Here is a 27289-nt window from a genome sequence, read left to right as displayed (position 1 = left end):
TTTGGGCCAAAACTCACATTTCTCCCCAACGTTCTTGACTCTGGCATACATTCACTGGTACGAAATTTGCTCATTCAGGCAGATTCTTGCCAGTCTATCAATCATTACAAGAAGGCTGAAATGCCAAATTTTACCGGATGCAATTTTGAGGACAGATAGTCATTTTGTCTGATGAAGCGTTCATATGCTGCAAAATGACAAATCGTGTTTATTTTCACATTGTCAAACTGTGCTCTTTTTCCTGTGTTGGCACAAATGGAATCAAGTTTCCCTAAAGGCATAGTTTGGTTTTTATCCATCTGGTTTCCCTTACTACAGTAAGTCATCAGTTCTCCCTCATTAACATGGTGATCAACCAGGACTTGATGGTTTCACCTCTTGCAATCACAGATGTCTATGAAGCCTCTATCATGGCTCATCACTACCTGGGGGAAGAATTTAAGGAAACAGACTTTCACATCTCTTCAAAGTCCCTGGTGAGTTTATAGTTTGAGACACAGACAAGGTCACATCTAGGGAATAAACTCTGCTGTGGAGCAGATGAAGTATGGCCAGTAAATGCATGGCGCTTTGTCCCCTGTATCTTCTACCACCTCAACCGCACAAGCTGCCTTGAGCTGTTGTCTTCTCATTCTCAGTTTGTGCGTTAGATCCCCTTTAGCATTAGAATCATAGAAGCATTAAGGTTGGAAAAGAGCTCTAAGATCACCAAGTCCAACCATCCACCTACCACAAATAATGCCCACTGAACCACATCCTCAAGTACCACTTCTACACGTTTCTTCTGCAGTTGCCAAACAGCAGTCTAAAATTTAAGAAAGCCTGGGGTAAGGATGCATCTGACATTGTCTTCTGCAATGGGCAAAACCTCCACATCTAGTCAATAGGAAAACAGTATTGATGCTCCTCGTGATATCTCTTCATGTAGCAGAAGCTCACAAGTCCTCACGTAATTACTTCTCAGCACACAATGAATTATTGTCTGCTCTAATAGCAGTGACGTCTAAAACTGAACTCTTTAATTTTTTTTGGCTTTTCTCTGCTCAGCTCCGTGGGAGCCAGTTATTCACATACTGCAATGGTTTTCATGAAAATAAAAAAGAGAGAGTTGGAAAGTAGTGACAAAGGAGCTCATTAGTTTACTGATAAGAAACAAGCAGAATATCTGGACACTCTTGAATCAGGTAATCATTCCATGTCTCTTCACTCCCTTGTGATTTATCATAAGATGATGGCATTTGGAAAAACAATTGGATATTGAAGAAGCAATAGGGAAATTTCTGTCCATAAATCATTTTAATTGAAGGCAATGCTTGCAGTATGCCTGCCTTCACAATGCTATGACCTTGAGTTGGATCCACATTCATTCTGGAGCATGTCTTCCTCATTTCTATGCCAGCTTGTTGAGTTATACATAGAAGCAAAGCCTCTAGAGATTGATCATGCACAATCAGTGATGCGGGACTGAAACAAGGCAGATGATGACAACAGGGAGTCTAAAGGTTAGGAAAAAGGAGTGTATCTGCCAGGCCCTGCTGATGGCTGGGATTGGGAAGCTCAAGGCAAAGGTTTCAAAACCATCTGCATGAGGTATTAGTGGAAAAGAGAATCCTGTAAGGAGCATGAGGCTGCTCACAGCCTTGGTGGAGAGTGCATCCCTGGAGCAGCCTCATGCAGGGAATGGGGTGGGCTGGTCAGGCAAGGCTTGGGGGGAAAGGCAGGGGAAAAGTAAAGGGAGCATGGAAGAATGGAGGAAGGAAAGAGAGCTGAGGAGGAGGGTGGTGGTGTGTGGCTGGAGGCAAAGAGAGGCTTAGGAGGAGAGTGGGAGCTTGGCAGATTGGTGGTGCCTGCGGAGGTGGTGACCAGATGGCAACCTGGGTCTTCCCTGAGCCCCCCCAGCCCATGCCTGCCTCCCTGAGTGGCTCCCTGTGGGCACCCCCAGCAGTCGGCACTCACACTGCTGCCAGGAGGTGTGGGCACGAGGGAATTCACAGCCTGGAATTTATAATTCCTGGGACTGATTTACTTACAGTTAACAAATGACCCAATAAATAAAAATGTAGATGGCTACCAAATAGGTCTGTTTAAATAAGCAGAAGCTGAAGGGATTTCTTTTGGATCTTGCACCTGGAACTTTCTGTTTCCTAATGCAAGCGAAACAGTGACAAATAAAAATGAGACTGTAAAAGTAGCATGACCTCCTTAAGCTTTAATTATTCATCAGAACTCTTTTCTTCTCTGCTGAGATTGAGCAACACATTTAAGCAGGTTTCTCCCAGGTTTATGGAAGATGTAGCTTCCATGTTACACTGGCTAATAAATGCCACTAAGCACAATGGCCCAACAGTATTTGTGGGAAAAAAGCATTTGGGAAAATGTGTTCAATGAATCAGAAGTGCCTTAATCTAGTCAGTCTTGAAAAGCAAAGCGTATCATGCAAAATTACAATGCACTAAAGCACAAATGCATGAATATTTTATTGCTGAGAATTCCAAGTTCACGTTCTTCCCTCTTTCAGTACTTCAGACTGCATTTTACTATGCAGTGTTTTTCCTGATTCAGGGAAGAACACTGCTGGGGATAGCTCTGGGCAACCCAATCTGGGACTTTAAATAATGCATCTGAGAGTCCCAGCCCTTATCAGAGTCAGGCATGTCTCCCACTGTAGTGCTGGAATTTCTCCTTTCTTTGTGCTCTCCTAGGGTGACATGGAAGTGCCCAGGAAGGTGCCCAGCTAGGAGAAGAAAACTGAGGAATCTTCCTTTTGCTCTAAAGTATTAACAACAGGCAGGTGAGCTGTGTGCCTGGCTCCATCACAGCTCACCCTCTTTGCTCCTCCTTCTCTCCAACACCTTCAAAGTATGGAAGGACCACTGGGGTGGGGTGGGATGGGACATGCTCATGGCCAGGAGCTTTGGCTGAGCCCTCTATAAGTTGTAGGGCTGTTTGTTAGTTAGCCTTGAATACCTAAGTATTGTGTCTGTGAGGATCAGAGCCTGTCCTTTTATAACAGCATCCTGGGGACTGTTTCCTCCTGAGTTTTGAAAGCCGGACAGGCCCAGCTTGTCACCAACTTGGTGAGCCTTCCCGAGAGGTACACAGCAGCTCTGCCTGCCTGGGAGCACTGCCACGCTCAGGGTGAGATTCACAGCTCCTCTCCTCTTCAGACACCCACCTGCAGTGATGCAGGGCAGAGCCATGCAGAATCCACATGGCTTTTTGGGGTCCCCACGCTGAGCCCCCCAGCAGCTCACGTCCCCCTCCCCGCAGCCGTGCTGGCAGACAGGGGCAGGCAGCCCAAGGGCAGCTTTCCAACACCCGCGTCGCTTAACGGGGCCGCATTCTGGTTTTTACTCACGCTTTACAACTCAGTGATACGCTGCCAATGTATTTTTGCCAAGGAGACAAAAATATGTCTCCTCTTCCCACTCCCGCATCCTGCGAGGAATCTCGGTTGTGTGCAAAGAGACGTGTACGTGTGTGTATTTGGGGGGGTAAATGGAGTTTCTCATAATTTACTCTCCCATTGAAAGTCTGCCTTCTAGCTAAGGAAGAACTGCTTTTCTCCATGTGTAAATTTGGGTAGAAGGGCCTTACTTTGTGCTGAGCAGCAATGGCAGCATGTGCATTGAGAGACTGAAGCTTCTGCTTTCCATCAGCAAATCCTTTATCAGCTCTGTGTTCCGGAGTCTCCTTTCCAGGATGGAGGTATGAGAGTTTATAAATAATTTGGGGCTTTCTGGGCTGAAGAGCTCTATATTAGCAAAGTGGTCTAATAATGGACAAAGACGAGAGGCATAATACTTTTAACGTGAGTGTAGCTCGAATCTCCCCAAGGGCCAAAGAGATTCCAGGTATTTAACATGTTAACTTAAATCAGCTTTCGGTTAAACAGGGCTCTCCCACACAGCCATGGTTTTGGATTCTGGCTATGCTCTCTGCGTGTTTTGGGTAATTTAAAAGCACTTGGTAAGGACAGGGGGGGGCTGAAGCCTTTTTCTATGCTTCAAGGCAACTTTGCAAACTTCACGCTTTTCCTGCATTTCTTTTTCCTCCTTCCCCTCCCTTTTCCCCCAAACCTTGCATGACTTCAAGGCATCAAATGTTAATGAAAGTTTGCCAGGCTTCGAGGTCTGTGAAATGGAAGTTAAAAATTCTGCGCTATAGGATGGCTCTAAAAATACTCGGTGTGTCGAAATATTGGCTCCAGCAGCTCCCTGCACGCAGCGCTGCGGATGCATCAGCCCTCTCACTCCTCAATAAGCTCTCAGAGTGTTGTCCTGGTGATTATAGATCACTGATGATCCACAGAGTGAATTTACCAGGCTACAGGCCAGCAAAGCTTCCTTGAAGGCAAAGATGTGATGCTTAGCTCTAAAACAGTGCCCCAAGTCACGCCAAGTGACTCCCAGAGTGACAGCCATCCTCAGGGTGGGCTGAACCTGAAACACCAGCCCTAAGGTTTTGCAAGGCCAGATTCCATCCCACTCATGGTTTGGCTCTTTGCTGTCCACTACTGTGCAGGGGGCTGGGTTTGTTAGCTGGGTTTCTACTTTCCACACATGGCAAGACCTAAATCCTTCTGGGATCTGCTCCTAAGCTCTCCTGAGCAGAGGAGCCATGCTATGGAGATGTGAGAGCTGCATGCCTAGGATGATCAGAGCTCACATGTCTTGCATACAGGAGAATCTCCCTCTGGAGGTGTAATGCTGTTGAATTTGAGAGTCATGGTTAGTGGGCATGGTGGGGATGGGTGGATGAACTAGATGATCTTACTGCTCTTTTCCAACCTTAATGATTTTATGATTCCATGACTTCTGAGGGCACATTGGAGACCCCATCCTACCCTTGGATATTAGAGCGTTCCTTTCTGTATCACATAAACATCTCCATGCCCTGTGCAGGAGTGGCTGTGAAGAACCGACCCGCAGGTTGGGCCAGGTCAGGTCTTGTGCCAAACCCTGAGATCTATGGTAACATTTCAAGGAATAACCCCTCTTCCTTTAAGGATTATGAAATAAATGCGTGCATATTGAATGAATTCAATCTGCCGGTATGAACTGAGCTTTTGGAAAGCTTAAAGGTGTAGGTTTGTGTGCATTAACTGTGTGAGCTAAAGCACAAAAGGAAAATGCTTTTTCATCCTTATGAGCTCCTGTAAATGGTATTGCATTCTTAGGAGAGTAAACATAATGTAAAAAAAAAAATTAATAATTTAAACCTTGCAGGAGAAGTTGCAGGAGCTATGGGAAACTCTGAGATGATAAATGTATGAATTTATTCCCCTGCCACTGTGGGATTTTAAATTAGTTTCACTTTTCTTTTATTTCTCCTTGTTGACAAGTTGAGCTGTGTTGCTATCTACTGAGAATGTTTCCAGATAAGAAAATCTTGAAGGTCAAAAATTCTATTCTTAGTTATTCTCGTCTAATCTTCTTGTGTTGGTGACAATGTGCAGTGATCTCATGTCGCCATGGGTACCTGAATCATGCCTGTCTAGCAGCTTCCCCTTGCTGTTGCAACTAAACAAAAAAAAAAGAGAGATGTTTAAGGAAAATGTCATGGCTGGTGCAAGTGGACTGGAAGAAATGCTTTTCTTGAAGCAAACCAGCGATTCCACATACTTCACCCATACACAATTTGGGGTGATTAATTAATTTGTGCTCAGCTGTGCCCAGTGAGAATTTTGCTGCAAATGCTCCAAAATGCAGACTGAGTTCCATGTGTTAACAGTGAGAGCTGTAATGCCTATGAGTAGATTGAAATGGCCACATTTCAGATGGGTTGCTTTGTCCCATGGCAGCCTGGACGAGCAATCCCAGATGCAGATGTAAAAGGACCAGCAGCAGGAAACCAGAGAAGAGCTGCAATCCAGATTAAGGAGGAAAAGTGAGAGCAGCATCTGCCCACTGATCCCAGCAGGGGCACAGCAGGGAAGCACAGAAGCACAGTGACATTCATGTTAAAAAAAAAAAAAGAGGTAGCCTTAATCTTATGTTTGCCCATGTTTCTGCAGGTTCAGTTCAGTGCTCTTACACCTGCTGGATGCAGCTTTCATTGTTTTGTAGCATCTAAAGGAAAGAAAACGAAGAGGAAGCAAAGTGCATGGGCCTTGGTTGTGACAGGGCTGCAGCTCTTTGGGTGTTAGTTTGTCTGTGTGCTGCAGCAGGAAGGGTTTGGGATTTGTTAAATCACTGTTTGAGTCTGCATGGAATGGGTCAGGCACATGAAAGACTTGGAGCAACAGCTTTTCAAGGGTGACAATATGTTTGTGGATAAAGACTTGTGATTTTCTCTTATCAGTGGGAGGGACTGAAGTCTAAATTCAGGTCTTTGTGCTAGAAGTCCTTATGCAATCTTACTTTAAAGGGGGAAAAAACTATATGGAAAAAATAGCATACTCTCCAAGAAGAGGGATCAAGCAGTGCAGTGCATTTCTCTTGATAGCAGGATTTGCTTTTCACTAAAACGTTTCTGACTCCAGTGGTGTGCATCAGCCAGGTAGAGCAAGGGCCTCAGCTGGAGGGTTTGGAGCTGTGGTTTCTGGGAGCAGATCTGTGCGGTGGATATCATCAGATAAACCAGTTTGTGCGCGCTGCCTTGCTGTGCTCCAGGGCTGTCCTTGCACTTCGCTGTTGTACAATCAATATTCAGAATATAATCCTTTCTTTTACAGAATCAGGGGGCTTTGATTCAACCCTGGAATAAATGGGCAGCTAACAATGGGAGAAGCTCAGCTTGGGTGCTGCTTTCGTTAATTAAAAAGAGTAGAATCGGGGGCCGAACTTGGCATAGTGTTTCAGTGACTGGCTTCAGAAGCAGGGAAGAAAAAGGCTCACTTAGCTCGCTGCATCCAGCTCTTCAAATGCAAATTAACCTGTCAACATCTGCACGCAGCCACTCCGGACAGCTGCAGAAGGAGCTCCCAGCACCCAGAGGAAGGGCTGGAAATGTTTCGTTGCAAACAGCTATTTTCTAGAATAATTTCTAGTAAATAAGAATACATTCGAAGTGGTAAACTGAGCATCTGCTACATGCAACGAATGGAGGACAGCATGTGAAAAGAAACATATGTCAAGTATGCACTTCAGATGCATTGACTGCTTGCTTCCAAAACAGAGCGAGCTTAACCATATTTGCAGCAAACATGGAGTAAAAATTACTGCTGCAGCAAAAAGAAGAATCTCAAATTACTGCAGAATTTTCCCTGAGTAAAAGAGTTCACTGCATTTCAGCCACTGCTGGGCGCCTTTCTGTGAGACACAGCAGGAACACTGAGCAGGGGCAGCTTTTGTTTAGAGCAAACAACATCCCCTTGCCCATAGCAAACCCAGTCAGGGCTGGAGACAAATCACACCACATTTGGCACGTAGAAGGCATTAAAACACCTCTGTGCTTTTTTAAAGCCTCTGATATGGCAGAGGAGACCAATATCCTTATTCCATCTGCTTCAGTGCAGCAGGAGTGGAGCTGCATAGCAGACAGGGCCGTGCTGGTGGAGCAGTGTCTGCTCCAAGGCAATGGCATTTCTGCAGTTCCTTGAGCCCCTTATCCTCCCACAAAATCTGCTCTGACTTAAGCAAAGCTCTTGTTTGTAAAACAAGTACAGGGTAAGGCCCCTTCAGCAGGCAAGAGAAGGAAAGACTGGTTTTCTGCTTTGAAACGTGCAACTCTTCTTTATGGAGCAGTACACAGGGAGATTTTGCTGTCTCTCAGTGTAAAGGCCACAGGGCAGCTGTGCTCAGATTGCTGCTACCTCCTTCTAGCAGCGCATCCCCATCAAACCTGGGATTCAGGCATTGCTTTCAGTCCTGCAGCCCTGCTCTCAGGGTGCTGCCATTTCCTCTTAAGAGGGATGGAAACCGGAATGGAAACAAACCACAAGCAGCTTCTGCAGATACCACGTTGCTATGATAATATGGTATAATTGATCAGGAGTCTGAAATCTCACCTTCATAAAAGCCTGCACAAGATAGCTTGTGCTGACACTTCTACTCATCCGTGGGTTTTCAGCCTGAATCAGAGCTGAGGAAATGATAAAGGCATTTGCCTGCATTGACAGCACTGGTCTTCATCCCAGTCAGCTCAGTGTAACACTGCATCCTATGAAGGAACCAAAGGATGGGCAGAAGAGATGGAAGAAAAATGCCTCTGGAAATTTTGGCACGCCTGCTGCTCCAGGGAGAATTTCAGGAGGCACAAGCACTGCGGGCCCATTAGCAGCACTTCCACCTATCTCTTGGGTTTCGCTTCAGTATTTCTCCCACTAAATCCCAGGAGCTAGAATTACAGAAATGAAGCCTCATTGGATGGCCATGGCCTGGTGCAGAGCAGAGACATTGATTCCCTGGGCTCACAAGCATCATGGTGGGTAAACTATTGAGGAGGAACTCCAAAAATTCAATTTCCATCATGCCCCTGGCCTTGCCTTGACATCTTCATTGCTCTGCAGCTAAATAAATACACTCGAGGGATAGCATAATAGCAATGTAAAACAGTGAATGCTATAGAACAGGGTTACCTAATGGTTAATTTAGAAAAAAAACATATCATTAAAAACGTATGAAGGTGGCTACATATTGGTGCAGTATGAATATTTAAAGGGATGCCTCTCGTGAGGGCAGCGTTCCAAGCTACACCTAAAAGAAAGCGTGTGAAGGAAAATTAAAAGAATATTTCACCATTCAGACTTGTTTATCTGCCTTTGAAAGGCATTTTCAGCCCAGCTACTGAACATTAGTATGGGAAAGGATATCAGACGAAACTCATTTTTGTTGTAATTCTACCAAAGTCAGCAGAGTTAAACTGGAGATGTTTTTTCTGGCCTTTTAAATAGAGTGTAATTTTCTCCATGGATAGTTATTAAATGCTATTGAGAGAGATTGCTGCTGCTGCTGCTGTTGGAAAGGCTTTCTGGAGAGGTCACTCTGTCCCATGTGAATAACACCGGTGACAAATCAGGAGGTTTGCAGTTGTTACAACGTGAAGAATCCCTGTGGGTTTCAACCCCACGGCACAGCCCTGCCTGGCCCAAAGCTGAGAGTGTATCTGCTGGGAGTAGGGCTCTTCCAGCTTGACATCCTGCAATAATGCTGCCCATAGAAATTGCTTGAAGTATTAGAGGGAGTGCTGCCAAGGACAGACACACGGATGTTCGGTCAGCCTCCACAGGAGGGCCTATTTTCTAAGTATACATTCTGAGCCTCACCTGCTGCATGTTCCCGTTTTGGGGCTGGTTAGGCTTGCATCCTTTTCACCGTCTGACCAATAAAGGCATTCCCCATGCTTAATTTGGAATCTAGAACCTACTGCATGTCTTCAAGACACGACGGACATTTTCAGGGTGCCTAAGCCCCAGACCAAAAGGTTCTGATTTTTTGGCACTGAAGTACCCTCTGAGATTACTGTCTGGGAAGGCAGCCTTGCTGTGAGCAGTTTTCAAAAGGAATCCAAGGGTCTCAAGAGGACTGCATTGCCCCTCGTGTGGAGCACTGAGCCAGGGACCCAAGCTGCGTGGAAGAGCAGCACAGCATCCGCCCTCCTACAAGGCTGTGGAGGCAGCTCCCCACCCAGCACACATATTTCCAGAGCAGCTCTTTGAAGGCACCTGGGTTTTCCTTTTGCCCACATGGGGAGCTCAGCTGTCTGCCTGGAAGATGTCAGGAGCTCCAGTTTTAGGCAGTGCAGCACTGAACTAAGGGCCTTGCATCAACCAAGGTAATAAATCTTGGCTAACCACTGGGGCCAAGCTCAGGGTATTATTTAACCATTTTACAAAAAGCTTAACGAGAAAGACTCTTGGGATGAGAACAGGGGAACAGATGAGACCTCATAATTTATGTATGTATTAACTTCCCACCAGTAAAATTAAAATGCAAAATAGCGTCTCTAAACAAAATAGTTAAGCTCCATCCCTTGAGACAGTTAAAAAATTAAAGGGCGAAGCATAAAGCAGAGGATCTATTCTTACACTTGTAGCACTTTGGGCTAGATTGTAGGTATTTTCTCCATCTCTTGCAGCTACAGTGCTGAACTCCAAGAAGGGATTTGTCTGTGTAATACAGCAAAGCTCAGCAATAATTACCCATTGTGCTATGTGATGAGCCATCCTTTTGGTTCTTCAGTAACCCGTGCACCTGGACTTTAACTAAAACCAAATAATATGCACAGAAAACATTTTTATGTAAGAGGAGGTGAACATCACTAAAAATCAGAGAGCCTTTGTATGGCATGCCAAACTGCTGAAGCGAAAAAATGTCTTCAGTGAAAGGGCTCAGATGTGAGCATGTTTCAGTGCACAGCTCCAGGAAAAACTCTGATAATAAATGTGAGCTTGTTATCGTTGCTTTTCAGTGGGAAGTAAAGCCGGAAGCAGGGTCGTGCTGGCTAATTGAAGCTTACATTTTCATTCAAGCACTGCATTTTAATTATAAACTGGTGACACAAGTGTCACTTAGTTCTTATCCTGTTTTAAGTGTGCATATGTATTAAAAATATTTTCAGTTATTAATTTATTCTTTCCATCGCGTTCATTATCCTACATTATGTCTACCAGGCACGTGTCTAATGACATGTTTGATACTCTCTAATTCTTATGCCTCTTTTAATGCAGGGCTCACACACACATTTTTTGCTGAACACGATGCCAGTTGGCAACCGAAACAGGTGTGCATTCCTGCTATAAAATCAGCATTAGTAACCGCAGACCCATATTCTGGCCAGCTGCAAACACTTGCTCAGCCCTCCCAGGGCACGGCAGCCACGCCAGGAGAGGGTCAGCCAGTGGGAGCTGCATCCAGCAGTGCAGCCAGGAGGGGCCGGCATCGCTCCCCATCCTCAACCACGTGCCTTGGGTTCAGCTCCAGAGCCCTGGGATGATTCACAGTGTGGGCAGAAAATATCTGGCCTGCTTTTCCTTCTCTATGGGGTTCTGCTGCTGTGTCCAAAGACTGTCTACAGCTTGAACGCTGGCATTTATGTGCAGAAATTAAAATAAAGTGAGGGAAATGTTGCTCGAAGTTGGCTACCAAGAGACATAAAATAAGCCATTATAATCAGACCAGGATTGCAGGTAAAAACAAGAGGAATATCCCTAGAAAGCATGTTATAAAGGTAAACCCCTTTCAAAGCTACTAGCTGGAATGAGATAGAATGAGATAGCTATTTTTTGCTCTTAATTTGCCACCAAACTATAAGGAGGATTCTATTTTAATAAGCACTATTATAGCAGGACATCGCAAATGAATTGCTTGAATGGTTATAATTAGAAGTGATACTGAGAATGCAGCACCTTGCAGCACTCCTAAATACTACAAGTTTTATTTCAGGTCTTGCATCTTTAAGGATCTCAAAGCACCTCCCAGACTGTTTGCATTTGCAAGTGCTAAAGGCAAGGACGAGAGTACAGCAAAATGTGCACAGCGAAGGAGAAATGCATCAACCTCTGAAGCAAACCTTCAATCTACTGAGGAGAACTTCAGCATACTGCGAATGTTTAATTACTTCAAAGGGTTAATAATGTTGCTGAGCTCGAATTGCAGAGAACAAGCCATTGGTGGCTGGGCCTACATGACGTGGTTTTCTCCCTGTGGTCAAATATGGCTAAAAATCCATGTGGGTAAAAATGCAATGCCACATATTGCAACTTGATGTTTCACCAGCACAAAGAAACCAACAGTAACCAATTCTGCATGAAAATGCACACGAGTATGTAAAGGAGCACTGATGTGGTTTACCTGACTCCATGAGATCCACTGGACAAAGATGGTTAATGCCCACTATTGCCATCACTGAGTGACTTAAAAAGGAGCATAGCTAACTTTCAGATCTGGCTGCCTTTGACAACAGCCTGAATGTGACAAGGCAGTGGTTGCCTCTGTGCAGCTGAATGCTGGAGCATGAAATTCTTAGGGAAAAAAGATGATCCAATGTGTTGGGAATAGCCGTCGTTGATTTCCAGTGAGCCATTAGATAGGTGCATGAAACTCTAAGATAGGTATATGCAGTAAGTTGTATTTTAGATTTGATTATATTTAGGCAATGTACCCCTGGCAAGATCCTATTTCAAGTCATAATTGCGACATGCCATGGTTGCTTTTTAATGCCTTGCAGCAACAATAGATAAACTGTGCCTCTGGGAAGCAAGTAAGACGCAATAACAATCCCAGCATTATTGAATGCTGTACTTTTGGATAAGAGAAAATGTACAGCCATCCATATTCTACACTAAATTGTATCATTTAAAATGGATAAATGGGAGAAAATGGATCTGGAACCTCTGGTACGGGACTGACAAGAGGCTTAAAACAGTTATTAGCTAATCAGGAAGAAAGCTGAGCAGCTAAATGTGGGTGGCAACTCCTCAGTGGCCTTGTGCCCCTCCCAGCCGGGCTGGGTGCTTGTCACCCATGAATATCTTTGAAGTATTTGGCAGCAGTGAGCTAATGGGACTGGCTGAGTGAGAAGCATTCAAAGGGCAGAACTAAATGGCACAGTTCCAAAACAGCAATTAAAAGGGGTAATGCTTGAAAAAGAACAATAAAAGAGGTTAATTCATATCGGTGCCTGGATATCTGTACAGGAAATCCTGTGATTCCATATTGCACATCCCCGTTGTCCACTGCTTGGTGCTATGGCAGTGTATAACACAGCACTTCTGTATGTGCCGTGGCTGAGAAAAAGCAGCTCTGTTCTATTGAAGAAGGACTCACCGTGCTGCTGGAAGTTCTCTGCAAGCAGAAACATGGGTAAACACATGGGAAAGCGAATCTGACAGGTAGAGAAGAGAGAACCTCAATTTCATACTTTCTGGCAGGGATACGATGATACATTTTTGTTTTCTTCATGAGCAGGAGGGCACGGAGGCACTTGGGAGTTAAGGAAATTAAAAATCCTGGGTTTCAGCCATTGGTTTTCTAAAGGCAGACTCTGGTTGGAAAGCTACTTTAGAAGGTGCCTTTTCAACAAAAGGAGAATTGTAACATTTCAGCGAGGAGAAATAAAAAGAGAAAGAGAACAAAGATGTTCAGACTGCTGGATGCCACAGGAAGGAGGAGGAAGAGAGGCTGGACTATCTGCCAGGCTGCATCAAGAACTGCTCCAATGATTTCATTGCATTTGACCCACAGCATGCAACAACTGGCAAAAATGCCCCCAGATTTAAAGGGAAATCTAGCTGAAATCTGCCAAGATCAGGCCATCCATCCTGCAGGCAGCCTGCCCTGAGGCTTGCTATTTTGAGAGAATAGAGAGGCCACATATCATTAATATTGTAACAAATCCCAATATAGGGAAACCACAGTCTGAATTTTTGCTCTGGTCCCCAGCACCTCTGTGTGCCCCTCCACACAGCAAAACCACAGCTACGAAAGAAAATATATGAGCCAAAGTCTGGAAAAGAGCCTCCTTTCACTACTAAACATTAAAGGTAAACTAAACTGATGTTCATTGGGAGTGGAAACAAATAAATAAAGGCAATAACTACCTGGGAATGGAAGAGGGAGGACAAAATACATTGTAATTTAACTGGTCAAAATATGCCAAAGGAGTGAGACAGGTTAGTGCAAGGCAGAAATTAGAAAGAAGCCCTGCGTGGTATTAGAGCTCTCTACAGAAACATTCTTTTGTTCAGAAGCCATAAATGTGTAGCAGCCTTTCAGACATATGGGCAGTTGTGCATTTATCCTGTTTATTTTACTACTCCTGTGCATCCTGCCTTGCCATCTGTTGGTGAGAATTCGGATGCCGAGCCGTAAGTCTGAGACATAATAAATACCAATAAACAGAAATCCAAAATGAAGGCAAGCTCAAAGTAATGCTTTGAAGCAGGACCAGCTTCTCAGGGTGACAATGATATTAGAAAGTATGATTTATTTCCTGAGATTATTCTTGGCTCAGAAAAGACAGAGCAGCAGGAAAAGGTCCAATTGAAGGGGCAGATCTGTGATCCCTCCTCTTATATTGGCTTCTTACTGGCATAATTCCACCATCTTCCTAGAAAGCAGTTTAAATTTACGTAGGTGGAAAACCAGACTTAATCCTGTCCCTCAAGGAAGACATGCTTGAACACAAAATGTTGCATGTATAAAACATAAGTTGCAAGCAAAATGCTTCAAAACCAGTTAAACCCGTGTTCATACACCTTTTCAGAGCTGGGCAGCCCTACCACCATGTCCCACTTACTGCACATTGTCTTTTTCCTTTTATCATCAGGATGAGGGGATAGTGGATGGGAGGAAGCGCAGTTAGCCTCCAGCCAGGGCCAGGGAGCTAAAGTGCTGGCCTCTGATCACACAGCTAATGCACCAAAGCCCAACCACCTCCTGCCTCTCTGCTGCCATTTCTGGGATGCAGAAGTCACTACTTGGCCTCTCACACGCCAACCCCACAGCCCAACATCTGGGTGCACAATGGTGTCGGTGACTGACTGGATTACACCGAGTGCCAAAAGAATTAGAAAAGGAGATGAAGGCACAGGGCTCCTCCTGCAATAGATTTCTAGAATTGCTTGAGTTGGAAGGGGCCCTTAAAAGTCACCTAGCCCGCATTCTTTGCAATGAATAGGGACATCTACAGCTCGATCAGGGTCCTGAGAACCTTTTTCTCAGAGCCTTCTTCTTCTTTCCCTGTTTCTGTAAAGATGCATATAAGTACAGACTGGAGATATTGGACACACACTCCTTATCCCACAGATTTTTAAGGGGGACTCACAAGTTCTGCACCTGCCAGACCATGACCAAAGCTGCAGGTTCAGCAGCACAACACGAGCAGAGGTAGCGCAGGCTGACACCCGCATGTGGAAGAACCCACTGGAGAAATAACCACTATCCTGATATTTTACGGTAACAAAAGCATGTTGTCACGTTTGCCTCCTTTACCAGTTGACACCAGTGAGGTCAGCAGAGCTGCCAGGAGGCAGGGCCAGCCCTGAGGAGGTGCAATAGCTGTGAGCTCCTGCCAGGATCTAAAATAAGTAATAAAAGCCCACGGCGGAAGGGTCAGTAAAAGGTAATGGCAGCTGGAAGAAGCCCAAAGATTACATTACATTACACTGCAAAGGTCACTGAGAACCCCAAAATGACTTACTGTGGCTCTGACAGATGCTACCACTAATACCATCTGTCAACCAGCTGCAACACGCAGTGTGATCATATGCAGAGTGAAAAAAGCAGCTCTAGAGCACCGCAGCCACAGGTTGCCCATCCACATCGCCCAGCACATCCCCAGCCCTTCACCCAATGCTTCTGAAATGTAGGTAAAAGTGCCTATTATCCACATTACATCTTGCACAGATGAGAAAGCCTTACAGCTGGATTACAAATTTGCTTTCATGGGTTTACAGCCTTCGGGGAGTATCGCTAATGCACAGAAAGTCTTTGGGTTCCAAGTTTTGCGTCGGGTTAGCTGGCATGCTGAGAGTCACAGAGAAAAACCAAAGCCCTTGTGTAGCCTGATAGCTCCCTATCGGCTATATAGTAGATCATGTTCAAGAAAGCAAATTAATTCATTAAAGTGACATATATTCAGTCAATTAGCTTCAGATCTCTGTTTCATATAGTGTCTCAGGAAGAGTGGCTGTTTTGTTATATCAGTAGAGCCATTTGAGAACTTCTGTTACTAATGTTCCAGGAGGTGTATTTAGGAGGTCTGCATTTATTTTTTTTAACAGAATAGCTAATCCCTTAGCCCAGCTTCTGCTGACAGTTTCTCCAGCAAAAAAAAATCTTAGTATTTTAAAGCACGTTTTACTACAGACCATATTTTAAAAAGACTGAACTTCACTTCTCTAAAAATCGCTCCAAACTCTGAAGCTCTCTCTCCAGCAAATGGAACACAACAGAAAGAAATTAACCTAACAAGGCTGTCAGGAATCACTCAATCACTTTCTGACAAAACCCCACTGCTTCAAACACTGCTGAAATGATGTCAGTGGAGCTCAGAAGATTGCATTTAAAAACAATCAGTGCAGCACGAGCTCTTCCCCAGCACGCGTTTTACCAAGGAAACGAGATGGTGTGAGCAGAATGTATGGAAGGAAAGAACGAAATCATGGGCTGAAGCTCAGAAAAACCCTTCTCTAATGTGTTTAAAATGGTTTTGAAAGACTTCTGGATAATAGTTCACCTAGGTCCAACACATCCTTGTGCCTATGGATTTAATCTTCAAAGTAGGTCTTGACTGATACTACGCTGATGCAGAACTTGCTCTTAGACAAATACAACTTTGGAAATAAAACTCGAATACAAAGCTTGCATCATTACAAGTAGTGGTGAGGTTAACACTTCCTCTCATTGCTTTGAGGATGCTAAAGAACATTCAGTCTCTTTGGATGAACCATTACTTTGCAGTAGTATGGATGGACAGCAGCCTTCCTTTCTTTGCTTGCCTCAACCATCTGTAAGGGCTTTTTTTTTTCATTCAGTGTGCACGTGCCATCATGTATGTGAGACTTCAACCGAGCCAGACGACTTGCAAATAATTGTGCAAGTGGGCATTTGTGCAAGTTTTCTACTTACAGCTGATTTGCCCAGTCCTTCCTCCTGATAGCAAACACTTCAGCTACTCAGACAAATGGTTCCACGTGAACTAAATGGCCAACTGCACCACTTCAAAATAAGTGGCAAACAGGGAATATTGAACGCAGTAGACACAATGGATTCAAAGCCATTCATATTCTGAAGTGTTTAATAAAATACTCTTTGAATAAATTTAAATTACAAGTACATTACTTGATTTCGTATCTAGATGTCATGGGGCCTGCAGAGCTCCCAGTTTGAGCAGTCCTATTAACTTCAGCATGATTGTTCATGAAGATAAGCAGTTTCAGTGGATAAAGCAGTGCTTTCACATCTTTTTTTTTTTCTTTTTTTTTTTCTAAGCAAATACTTTAATAGCAGATCCTCCTGTGTGTAAGGCTGTGTGGGGCTTACATAGCAGAGCTGAGCATTTACCATGGGAATAGGGGCTGCTGGAAAATTATAGAGGTGAAATCCTTCAAGTCATCTTGGCCACAAAGGGATTATTCAGCCATGTGAAATGGGGCTGATTTGCTCCTATTATTATTATTCCCAGGCTGGGATGCAAACTTCAGGTAAGTCAAGACAGACATATGAGGACTTCATCAGAAGCTTCTCTCTCCAGTGAAGATTTGTCTTTATCTGTCAAAACTGAAGTTAACATACATTTGTCATGGTCCCAGCAAACCAAAAAGCAGCTTTGCCAGAGAGCCCCTTGCTTATTTTACTGCAAACCTTGATCGAATGGCACCTCATCCTGCTGTACCCATATTTGTACCAAGAACTATTGTAAACAGTTTCCTACTTACATAATTACCTTAGCTGTAAGTCTTCCATTCATGCAGAAATACTGCTATTGCTTAAAGACCACTCAATGAGCCTCTTACTTCCACCTCTGATAAACTAAAAGAACAGATTTGGGATTGTACAGGTGAGAATTGGACTGCTATATCATTGGTGATGCTTCTCGAGTGACTAAGCTCCGTAGTAGTACCCACTATGAGTACTAAAACATGAAGGACAGCTGCAGCTCCAAACAAGGACAGCACGCTGGAGCCCTAAACTGTATCCCTTCAGTCACCATTATGATGATAATTTCTGGTAAAGTGTTATCCCAAAGAAGAAAAGCAGGAAACTGTTGAGGAACACACACTGGTTTGCTTGGAAGGCTCTTCTTTGTCCGTTCTGCTCTGTTAATTGTGTTTGAAATCCTGCAGTTTGGGACCCCAAGCAGGTGACAGCTCACATACAGAGTGCAGATTGCTTTATGGATGGAGTTCAGAAACATTTTGGTGGAAAATTTCAACTGACCTGAAATTTACTCTGTATAACGCTTTATTCACATCGATAGCGATAGAAGAGGCTGGTCAAGATGCTTCCTGATTGTGCACATTTATGTCTGAAATACACCTTTTTTTTGAGATGAGCGAAACGGTGCTTAAGACCATTACAGTAAATTAAGTAGGGTTTTATAATTATTATCCCAAAACACAGAAAGATTGTCCTAAAAATAGCTTTGAGGACAGACCATTTAATCATATGTAAAAATCTATAACTGAAATGATTTTCTTGCTGTGTACCTCCTCGGAGCTGTAATTATTACATTGATTTTACTAAAAGACCCATCCACTCAGGATGAGTGACGTTCTGAAACAACCCGGGGGTGTTTTCTTCAATCTGCCTCCAGAAATGGTTAATTTATCTCATGAAACAAAGGAACCTTTCCATCTCGAAATCAAAGTCCCACAGCTCAGTCCAGAACATAAATATCTTCATGCATCTACGCATTGTTTCTTACAGAGAGAGATGATACAGAAAGTGTGAGAAAGAATGCAAAGAATGCAATCCCTGCTTCTCATATTTGTGAGCAGATGATTTCTTTTCTTTTTTTTTAATAAGATTATTCATTCTGAGCACATATTTGACAACTTTGTCATTTGATTAAGAGCGCTTGAATTTCGGAGAAGAAAAAAACCAAAACACTCAATTGCTATTGGGTGCAGGGGTCACATGAAGCACTTTTGTCACCTGAGGGTTTAAGTTCCACAGCTGCTCAGTGTGATCTTTCCACAAATTCTCTTGCAAACAGAATGTGCTCAGCAGGTAAAGGCATTGCCTGGCGCAGGCAGGGAGCGCGGGGCTCAGAGCATCGCATTGTGTGCAGCACAGCCTCTGCCTCACAACCTCACCGACTTCTTATTTTACAGAGTTCTGACTTAACCCTAGTGGAAATCCAGGCAAAAATCCCACTGCCTTCAGCCAAAGCTGCACTTTGTTCCAATGAATGAGATTCCTGGAGGACCACGCTGAAACCGTGACTTTAGTAAACTCAGGTATCTCCTGCAGAAGACAGGCCCAGCCCAGCAAAGCACGATTCCAACCTGCTTATTTGCCTTGACAGAGCCTGGGGCACACCAACAACTCAGCAAAGACCACCAGTTTTGGGGCAGGTGGAGGGTGCTCAGCATTGCCCAGGCAAACACAGATGCGCTCAGAGGCAAACCCACATCTCCCAGGTGTCAGAAAAGCCCATGCTAAGAGTTACATTTCTTTACAAGTTGCAAAGCCAAGCTTTACTGTCACCAGTAAAACTTCACATTTCTGTAACTCTTTCTCCTTTCTATGGTCTAAAAATATTTATGCATCCTACAGCCATTTTACATTATCCTGAGGTAGTAAATGTGATAGTTGAAGTGAAAAATGTTCGTTACGCCATAGCCGCGGATGGTTAGAACAAGGAGATTACAAGAGACGTGGCAATGAGGTGTTCCTGCAGTTCCACAGCTTCTTTCTAAGGAAAAACCTCAGAATACAGCTGGGCTGGCTGGGCTGAGCCATCTGCCACTTAGAATAAAGCAGGATCCCAGGTCTGTGAAGTTCACATGTGCTAAGTTGCGCTGATTGAATGAGGCGCACCGAGATCGATATGCCAAGTGCATTATGGTGGCAAGAAAGACCCAGGCATCCTCCACCCCCATGAGCCCCAAAGTAGCCCTGTGAATGCCTGCAGCATGTGCTGCCTTCATCCAGCACAGCTGGGCTGGGGCTGGTGGTGGTCTGCTGCCCACACCCAGTGCTATAGAGGCTCCTATGTCTCACAGTCACAGCTCTGCGTGCTCACTCGGCAGATGTTGGCTCACATCTGGGCTTTGCTATCAGCTATGCCGATTCTTCCACACACCCGTGTGCTTCTTTGTCCCAGCAGTTACCCGCAGTATCTTCTCTACAACTCCCTTTTCAGGGATGGAGCCACGTGTTTGGGCTCTGTGGGGAGTGGGGTGTGCCCCTGCCCACTGCAGCCATACGCCACAAATCCTTCTATTTGTTAACGTTGTTCTTTGCCTGACCCTTAGTCTGGACTAAGTCATCCCAAACCCGTGCTGAAGCACTAAAACAGCAGCAACATCCTATAGTGGGTTCCCAGTACCTCTGAGGGTATGCAGGAGGAACTTGGGTTCCCACTGTCCTACCAAAGAACTGCAGCCAAACCTTCAGACCCCCGAGGCCAGCACCTGTCCAGTCCCCAGCCTTGCAGCCTGTAGAGCTCAGAAGCCCCCAAAGCCCCCAGACTACGTGCAGCCCCCCTAGATCCCTGCAACCTATGGGTACGGGATGCAAAGGGGGGGGGGCTGCCCCAAAGGCACAGCTCCCCCTGGCCGAGCTCCGCATCCCGCCGCCCGTTCCCATGGCAATCTCGGAGATGCCGGTTGCCACGGTAACGCCATCCTCCTCCTCGGCCGTGTCCGAGACAGCGGCGCGGCTCCGGCGGAGCTCTGCCCGTGGGCTCCGGGCACAGCCGCTGCCCCCGGGAAGTTGCTTCCCCCCCCGATCACGGCGCGGCCCCCCGTTACCTTCGAGGCAGCAGATCCTCCAGAGCCCCGAATGCGTAAGGTCGCCCCTCGCTTTCCTCGGTGGTCCCTGCGCTTCGTCCGCCGTGATGTTGGTGCCGTTGCAGATGTGCGCGCTGGAGTACAGCCAGTAGTCGGTACCGATGGCGATGGCCATGAGGCTGAAAGCGGCGAAAGCTCCCACCGTGGTCAGCAGCATCTGGACGCCACGGTCACACCACACCATGGTGCTTCATAGTCCCCGCACGGGGCCGCACGACACCGCCCGGCAGCCGCCGCCGCCCGCGGGAGGCAGAGCCGAGTCACGGGGCGGGGGGCGGAGGCGGCGGCGGTGGGGATGGGGATGAGGACGGGGGGAGCCGCCCTCCCTCCGCCACGGGGCTGAGCTCCGCCGCACGGCCGCGCACCGCCCCGCCCCGCCCCGGGGAGGGTAGGAGCCGCCCGCCCGGTGGCGGCGGGGGGTGGGAGGCTGCAGCCCCTCCCAAGGCCGGAGCATCGCGCTGGGATGGTGCGGGGGGAGCGCGACAACAAGGCTGAAGTCGCAGCTCCGCGGGGGTCAGAGCAGCCTTTGGGGAGGGGGGGATCCGAGGCTCAGCTAACGGCAGAGCCCGAGGAGCGCGGCTCCGAGCCCCCAGCCCCGGCACTCCCCCTGCACACCGCCCCTTCCTTCCACGGAAAGCACCGCACCGGGATGCGAGCGGGAGAGGGGTACGCAGCCCTCGGGGTACCATGCGGTCGGGAGCTGCAGGGTAGCCAAATAGGTTTCCTCCTTCAGCCTCGCTGTGCTCTTAGTGACACAAGGGGGGTGTAGGCAAGTGGGTGGCTTGCTGATTGTTTCCTACTCGGAAAAAAAAAAAAAAAAATTAAAAAAATATATTTATAAAACAAAACTAGAGCCTGAAAATATTTCCTTTTGGAAAACCATGTGGAGAAACATCTAAATTTGTCACGGCGTTGCCCCTCCTTGCAGCCCTGACTCCCATCACTGCGCTGACAAGTCGGTTCTGCCCCCACCCATCCAGCGGCAAGGCAGATGAATGGGAGCCTTCTGATCAGCTAATGCATGTGTGTGAAGGGAGCGTGGCAGCACACAGAGTGATGTATGTGAATCAGGGAGTGGGAGGACGAGAGCTACAAACCTCGAGAAATGCAGCTCTCTTCCGAGCAGTGCGTGGATGGTGCAGGTGCATGCATGGCTCTGCTGCGGCGATGCCTTTCAGCTGCTCTTCCTTTTCACAAAAGCTGGGAAAGCAGAAAGCAAACACAAATTAAAGGCTGGTTTTTATTTCGCAGAGCCTTGGAAACTTGCTCAGACACAAAGCCTATAAATGCGGAAGAGCTCCGAAGTTATGTTAGGTTTAAGCATATAAATTAGGCTTTACTTTCCCATTGTGCTTATAGGTCCAATAGTGCCATTGCAAAATCACCCTCTGAATTGATGTGTCCATTAGGGATGGAAGAATGAAGGCAGGTAAGCTGAAAAGCAGCGTTCAGAAAAACTGAATCAAGCATTTAAATTTAATGAGGTTCAACAAATTTCTCATTTAAAATATATGTTTGTACCTGTGTGCTTTGGGGCTTTGGCCGGGAAGGGAAAATTAGATACTGAAACAGCAGGAGAGAAGCCATTTCCACAGCTTTTTAAACCTACTGAGCCTTAATTAATATTATTTATTTGTATTGCCCACGGCTGGCTCTCCCAACGAGGAGCAGAGGAGGGCTGGGTGAGCTGTAGCCATGGCCACAGTGCTGTTCGAGGCAGAAATAGCCCCAATCTCCCACTCAGAAGTGCAACAGGAGCAGGATGGGGCATCTGGTCCGGTGGGCTCTGAGCATCCTCAGCCAGCAGACAGGGGGATGCAGCTGCAGGGCATTCCACCGCATAAAGCCCTATTGGTTGTGTGGGATAACAGCACGTCAACAAAACTCCTTAACTAAATCTTGCTCCTCTCCCCTCCAGCATTGCTTTGCCAAGAAAACTGCTGCTCCTATTGCCTTATGAGAAACCTTGGGCTCCTAAAGGGTTACAGAGAAGCACCCAAGACAGGCAATCATTTTCTGCCCAAGCTATCTTCTTTAGTTTAAAAATGTTCTCTATTCTTTTGAAATGCATGAAGTAGATTGTGGGAGAGCTAATATTATATTCCACTACTGAAAGCTGGTGGAGTATTTTGCATTGATGTCTGGCTCTAGTGATTTTCTAAGGATTTTGAATTCATTAAATCCCACCATTGAATAATCACCAATCGTGGCAGAAGGAAGGCAAAAGTGCTTATGGTCCTCAGCAGCAAAAAAGCATGTGTTCTTTTCTTAAATGCGAAAGCTATTTGACCCTCTGTATGTAGTAAAGGTTGCCCATCACAAAACCTTTGATTCGCAGCCTTTGCTTATGGCACAGCCTTATAGTGATGCCATTGAGTTTCACAGGAGAACAGCCTCGGCAGGGTGTTGTGCACTGCAATGGCATCCTCCATCCTCAATGAGAATTAAACCCAATTGTTCTAGGCTCAGAACAGATGCAGGAGCTCATGACAAGGAGAAGTAAAAGCCCCACGTCTTCTCCCTGTAATTTAGCTCCCCTCACCCCTACTGATTTTACAGTGTGTCCAAGCCCAGAAACGTATTTTTTTCACAGGAAAAAAAATAAACTGAAAGCAGAAATATTTGGATTCCTTGATGCTGATGTTCAAAGCTTTAAATGAAGTCCTGTGCCTGATCATTTTACTTCTGAACTGAAAAACAGTTATTTCGGAGATGAAACTTTGTACTGAACTGAATTCAGTGAGAGCTGTCACTAACAAAGCCTTGCCTGAGAGACACTGCTGCGATCAGAAGGAGAGAAAGAACCGCGCCGTGTTACCATTTGGGATGACTGCTTCTGCTGCTAAATGTCAGGCATTGCCTTCAATACACCAGGCTCTCTTTTTTTTAAATGTATCATCTAGCAAAGGTAACACCAGAATTACTAGAATTTCACTAAAAGAAACCTTTGGAAATGGCTCAAGAAAATCTCCAGGGAGAACTTTCTCAGAATGAAAATGATTAAACAGAGCTTTTGATGTAAATACAGACTAACGGCCACCAAAGCCTGGAACACATATCTCGTTCCACTTGTCCTTCAAGGGGACTTTTAGGCCTATGCATGTAAGAATGACTTTTAGCATCTAGCAATATTCTACAGCTATGAGCACATCAGTGACATTGGTTGTTGCCATCTCCTACAGGTCTTTGTATCTCTTCTGTCTAACCTCATACTGGTATTACGAATAAATCATCCTGAAGCATTTCATTTGGATTATGCTGCACACAAAGAACTGAAGAAATGGGATTTGCTTCAGCAGAGCTTTATGGACACGAAGATCTCCACTCCAGCAAAGAACTTTGCAGGAACATGGGGTGGCAGGAGGTATCAGTTATGGCACAGGTATATTTAAAAAAGAAATATTTAAGTTGCTGACGGAGCTATATTTTTGTATGCTCTGGTTCAGATGTTTCAGGTTAACATGATCTCCACTGAGTCACACTGGGAGACTACTTTCAGAGCTACTTCCAAATAACACTGAAATAATTGAGAAGGTTTGTGGCAAAGCAAGTGCTGAATTCACTTCTGAGGCACTGTATGTATGTAAGCCATTGGCCTGCCTATTCCTTGTGTTGCTCTTAACTGCGTGTCTCAAGCAGGTGGTGTCTTTCATCTTGGAGGACCATACTCTGCTTCCACAGCATGGAAAGACTGACAGAAGTCACCATCACATTTCATGGAGCTGAGTCTAGAGAAAGGTGAACTTGAATTTTGTTTGAGAAGGCTGAATTTCTTCTTTAGCCCTATGAAGGATCATCTTAAGTCAGCATCAGTAGTTCCATCCTCCTCCAGAGCTGCAGAAATGGTCATCTTAAGGGTAAAATATTGTCGCTCGCTTGCCACTTGAGAGGCAACGTCTTGGCTGTGCTTCTATCATTCCTTTTAATATATTAAACATTCCTTGGCTTAGTCATGGGAAGTGAAGCAACACAATTGCTTTCTAATAAATAAAATGTGCTCAGAAACCACTCTGTAGCTTTTCAGATAACTGCAATTCGAGTTTGCCAGGAAGCCAGATGCTGCTATTGGAAAAGTAGCTGCCATGGTTTGTCATCCGAGCTTAGGAATTGATATCCAAGAATGATATGATGAGACAGACTCGATGACAGCGCTGCTCTTTCTATAAATAATTTGAAGAAAACATTTTTTCATTTTGAAAAATGGAAAGACTCTTTTTCTACAGACTTGTACAGTAAACCAGAAAATTAAAAAGGATGGGCATGCTGTGTTTCAATGGGGCCATCAAAAGAACAAAATATGTGCAATTTATGCAAAATGTATAGCAGCTCTCACACATTTCACGCTACCTAGGCTATATTTTTCCCATAATACCAATAGTCACGAAACTCATTATCTTTCTGACAATAGAGAAATGGAATATCAGCCTTTTACTTTCTTGACCATGTCAAATGTCAGGGCAATTTTTGAATGCTCGTCCTTCAAATGCTCATCCCTCCTGCTAAGATAAAATATCAATCGCGCTCACATTCAGCTACAGAGTGAACTAATATTGCACACACCTCTCGGATCTAAAGTTCACTGTGTCCATTACCTGTGATGTGATTTTGTCTCTCAAGTCCTACCTCTTGTCCACATCTTAATGGCTGAAAAATACACTGCAGTGTTAGAAGCTGTGTTTAGGTTTATCTGGAGCACAAGGTGAAATGACTGGTGGGGGTTTCTCATAAAGTGTTAAGAAGAGTTACAAAGGGAGTGGGAGAAAGAACAAGGGGTTAATGGGGCAAGAGCCTTCATTTTGCCATCCATTTTGGAGGACTTGGAGACAGCATGCCAATGGGATGCTGCTGGGAATTTCTAGCACAACAGTTCTGCTTGAAGCACAAGGGAAGATCTCACTATCTTTTTGATGATGGAGAAACAAATGTGCTTATCCAGGCAAGGCACTGCACTCATCCTCAGAGTGGTGTCCATTGGGAATACAAGTGCGGGGTCATTTCTCCTTGGGAATACATGAGGAGCACGGGCCAACGTGGAAGGAAAAAACAAATAATTGTGGTGATGTTCTCTCAGCCCATCCATAATCAGTTGCAAGGAATAACGATGTACCTGTGCATACCCCAACAACAGGCTATTTGTACCATACAAAACCATGCAAGCTGTTACTCCACACAAGCTTACATGACTTCAGGCAGCCTAAAAGAAGGAACAGCAGTTGGGTGGCACTGTGACTGATTGCACATCTGAGGTCTCAGAGCCTGCACACGCACATCCTGCTGCTCGCTGCCAGCATTTCTCAGCACCAATTTCTAATCACCCCACAAACAAAGGAACATTTTGCTCCTTAATGTACTTAAAAAAAAACCAACAACACAAAAATCCTCTTCTGAAACAGTGCTTCCTCTCCTCAGACCCAAAGGGAAGGCACCGCACTGAGTGCATTGCAGAGTGGCCCTGTGATGCTAAAGTCACATCAAGTGGAAAATCAGGCAATCTGCTGGGGAGTTCGGCAACTCCAAAACAGCGCATTGCCCGGAGATGGAGAATTCCCCCTGACTGCTGGAGGGGAAATTGCTTGCTGCACTTCAATTGCATTTTAACCTGAAATGGAGGTCTTTGATGGGAACATGTGAGGAAGCAGATTGAGTGAAACAAGTTTTTAGGATAATCATAAATACTTACATCAATCACAACGTTCTGCACTGAATTTGTCTGCTAAATTGCCTGAAGTTAGTTCCTGAGATCTGTCTGAATAATTCTGAGCTGATAATATGGTGTTCAAGTAGGAATTCTGTTGCCCAGTAGAAGGATTTTCTCATTAGAATTTCAGCTGATTGTTCACCAGAGAAATGGTCTTTTGGGAGCATTCCCCAGTGGCTCACTTGGGAAAGTTCTCAGTCTAATAAGAAAGAAAATTGGAACGTGAAATTAAACTAGCCATTATTTCTGAGAGGTTAGCAATCAAACGAACTTCCAAGAGGACAAGGTGTATCTGATCTTCCCTTTGCTCTGACCCTTTTATTTCTACAAAAGAGAAATCATTTCAGATCCATCTGCTGCCAGAGCTGGAACAAGTTACCAAAAAATGATGTTGATCAGTTGTGCATAACCACATAGGTCCAAAGAGCTGCTTTCTTTGCCCAGGAAATAGATATTGAACCAAATAATTAAAGCTGTACTGCGAGACTTCTAATCAACTGGGCTGAAATTATCTAAATCAAGGGCCCCATTTGAAGCATCAGAACCAAAGGCTGCCCATGAGCCTATCGATTGCCTGACTAAGGTTAAAACAGTTGAACAGCACAAAAAAATCACATAGGCTGATAGGAAAAGGCTGAGCAAACGTGTAGTCATACCTATGTTGTAAAACAGACATTGAGAACGGAAGGGCTGGTACCAAGGGAAAACTGCGAGAGAGTACAGGTGCAGATGCTCACTATTAACCACACGTACCCCAGAGTCCTGCTGGGCTAAAAATAAACTCCACTTAGCTCCTAGAAACTGCAATTCCAGTGCCTTCATAGCATTTCTACCATTGATAGCTCCCTCCATCCTCGGATAGATGAGGCATCCTTAAATCATTCTGCTGCCTGCAATGAAGAAACAGCCCTGCTCCTCTCTGGAGCTGGCTGGAGCACAGCACAGCCTGCAAAGAGCTGTATGAACTTGGAGTTTTATTAATAGACTATTCATTAGAAGCATCCGCCTTTTTATTTGTAATACGACAATGAGTTAAAGATCTTTCTCACTGCTGATTCGCAGTGTCATAAATATCATGTTTTACTTTAATTGTGCCTTGATAGGAAATAGCAAAGCCAAAAGCCAGCAGAGAAGCCAGGCTTGAATGCCTGAAGCTCAAACCTCAGCCCTCCATAGTGAATGTCTGC

At 45.2% G+C, this 27289-nt stretch overlaps 1 protein-coding gene across 1 annotated transcript in view; it reads right to left on the bottom strand.

Annotated features, from left to right (window-relative positions):
- CACNG4 (calcium voltage-gated channel auxiliary subunit gamma 4) overlaps positions 1-20668 on the bottom strand; it is a 35809-nt gene extending 15141 nt beyond the window's left edge. Inside the window, exon 1 of the mRNA XM_052688120.1 lies at positions 20366-20668. Within this exon, the coding sequence (XP_052544080.1) occupies positions 20366-20588 (223 nt within the window). The 5' untranslated portion in view covers positions 20589-20668. The remainder of the gene's footprint in view (positions 1-20365) is intronic.
- Positions 20669-27289: the final 6621 nt, after the last annotated feature.

The sequence above is a fragment of the Tympanuchus pallidicinctus genome, unplaced genomic scaffold (assembly GCF_026119805.1).
Source record: "Tympanuchus pallidicinctus isolate F22 unplaced genomic scaffold, pur_lepc_1.0 scaffold23, whole genome shotgun sequence".
NCBI classification, from domain to species: Eukaryota; Metazoa; Chordata; class Aves; order Galliformes; family Phasianidae; genus Tympanuchus; species Tympanuchus pallidicinctus.
The sequence above is the reverse complement of the archived record's forward strand: the minus strand, read 5'-3'. Positions and strand labels throughout refer to the sequence as shown.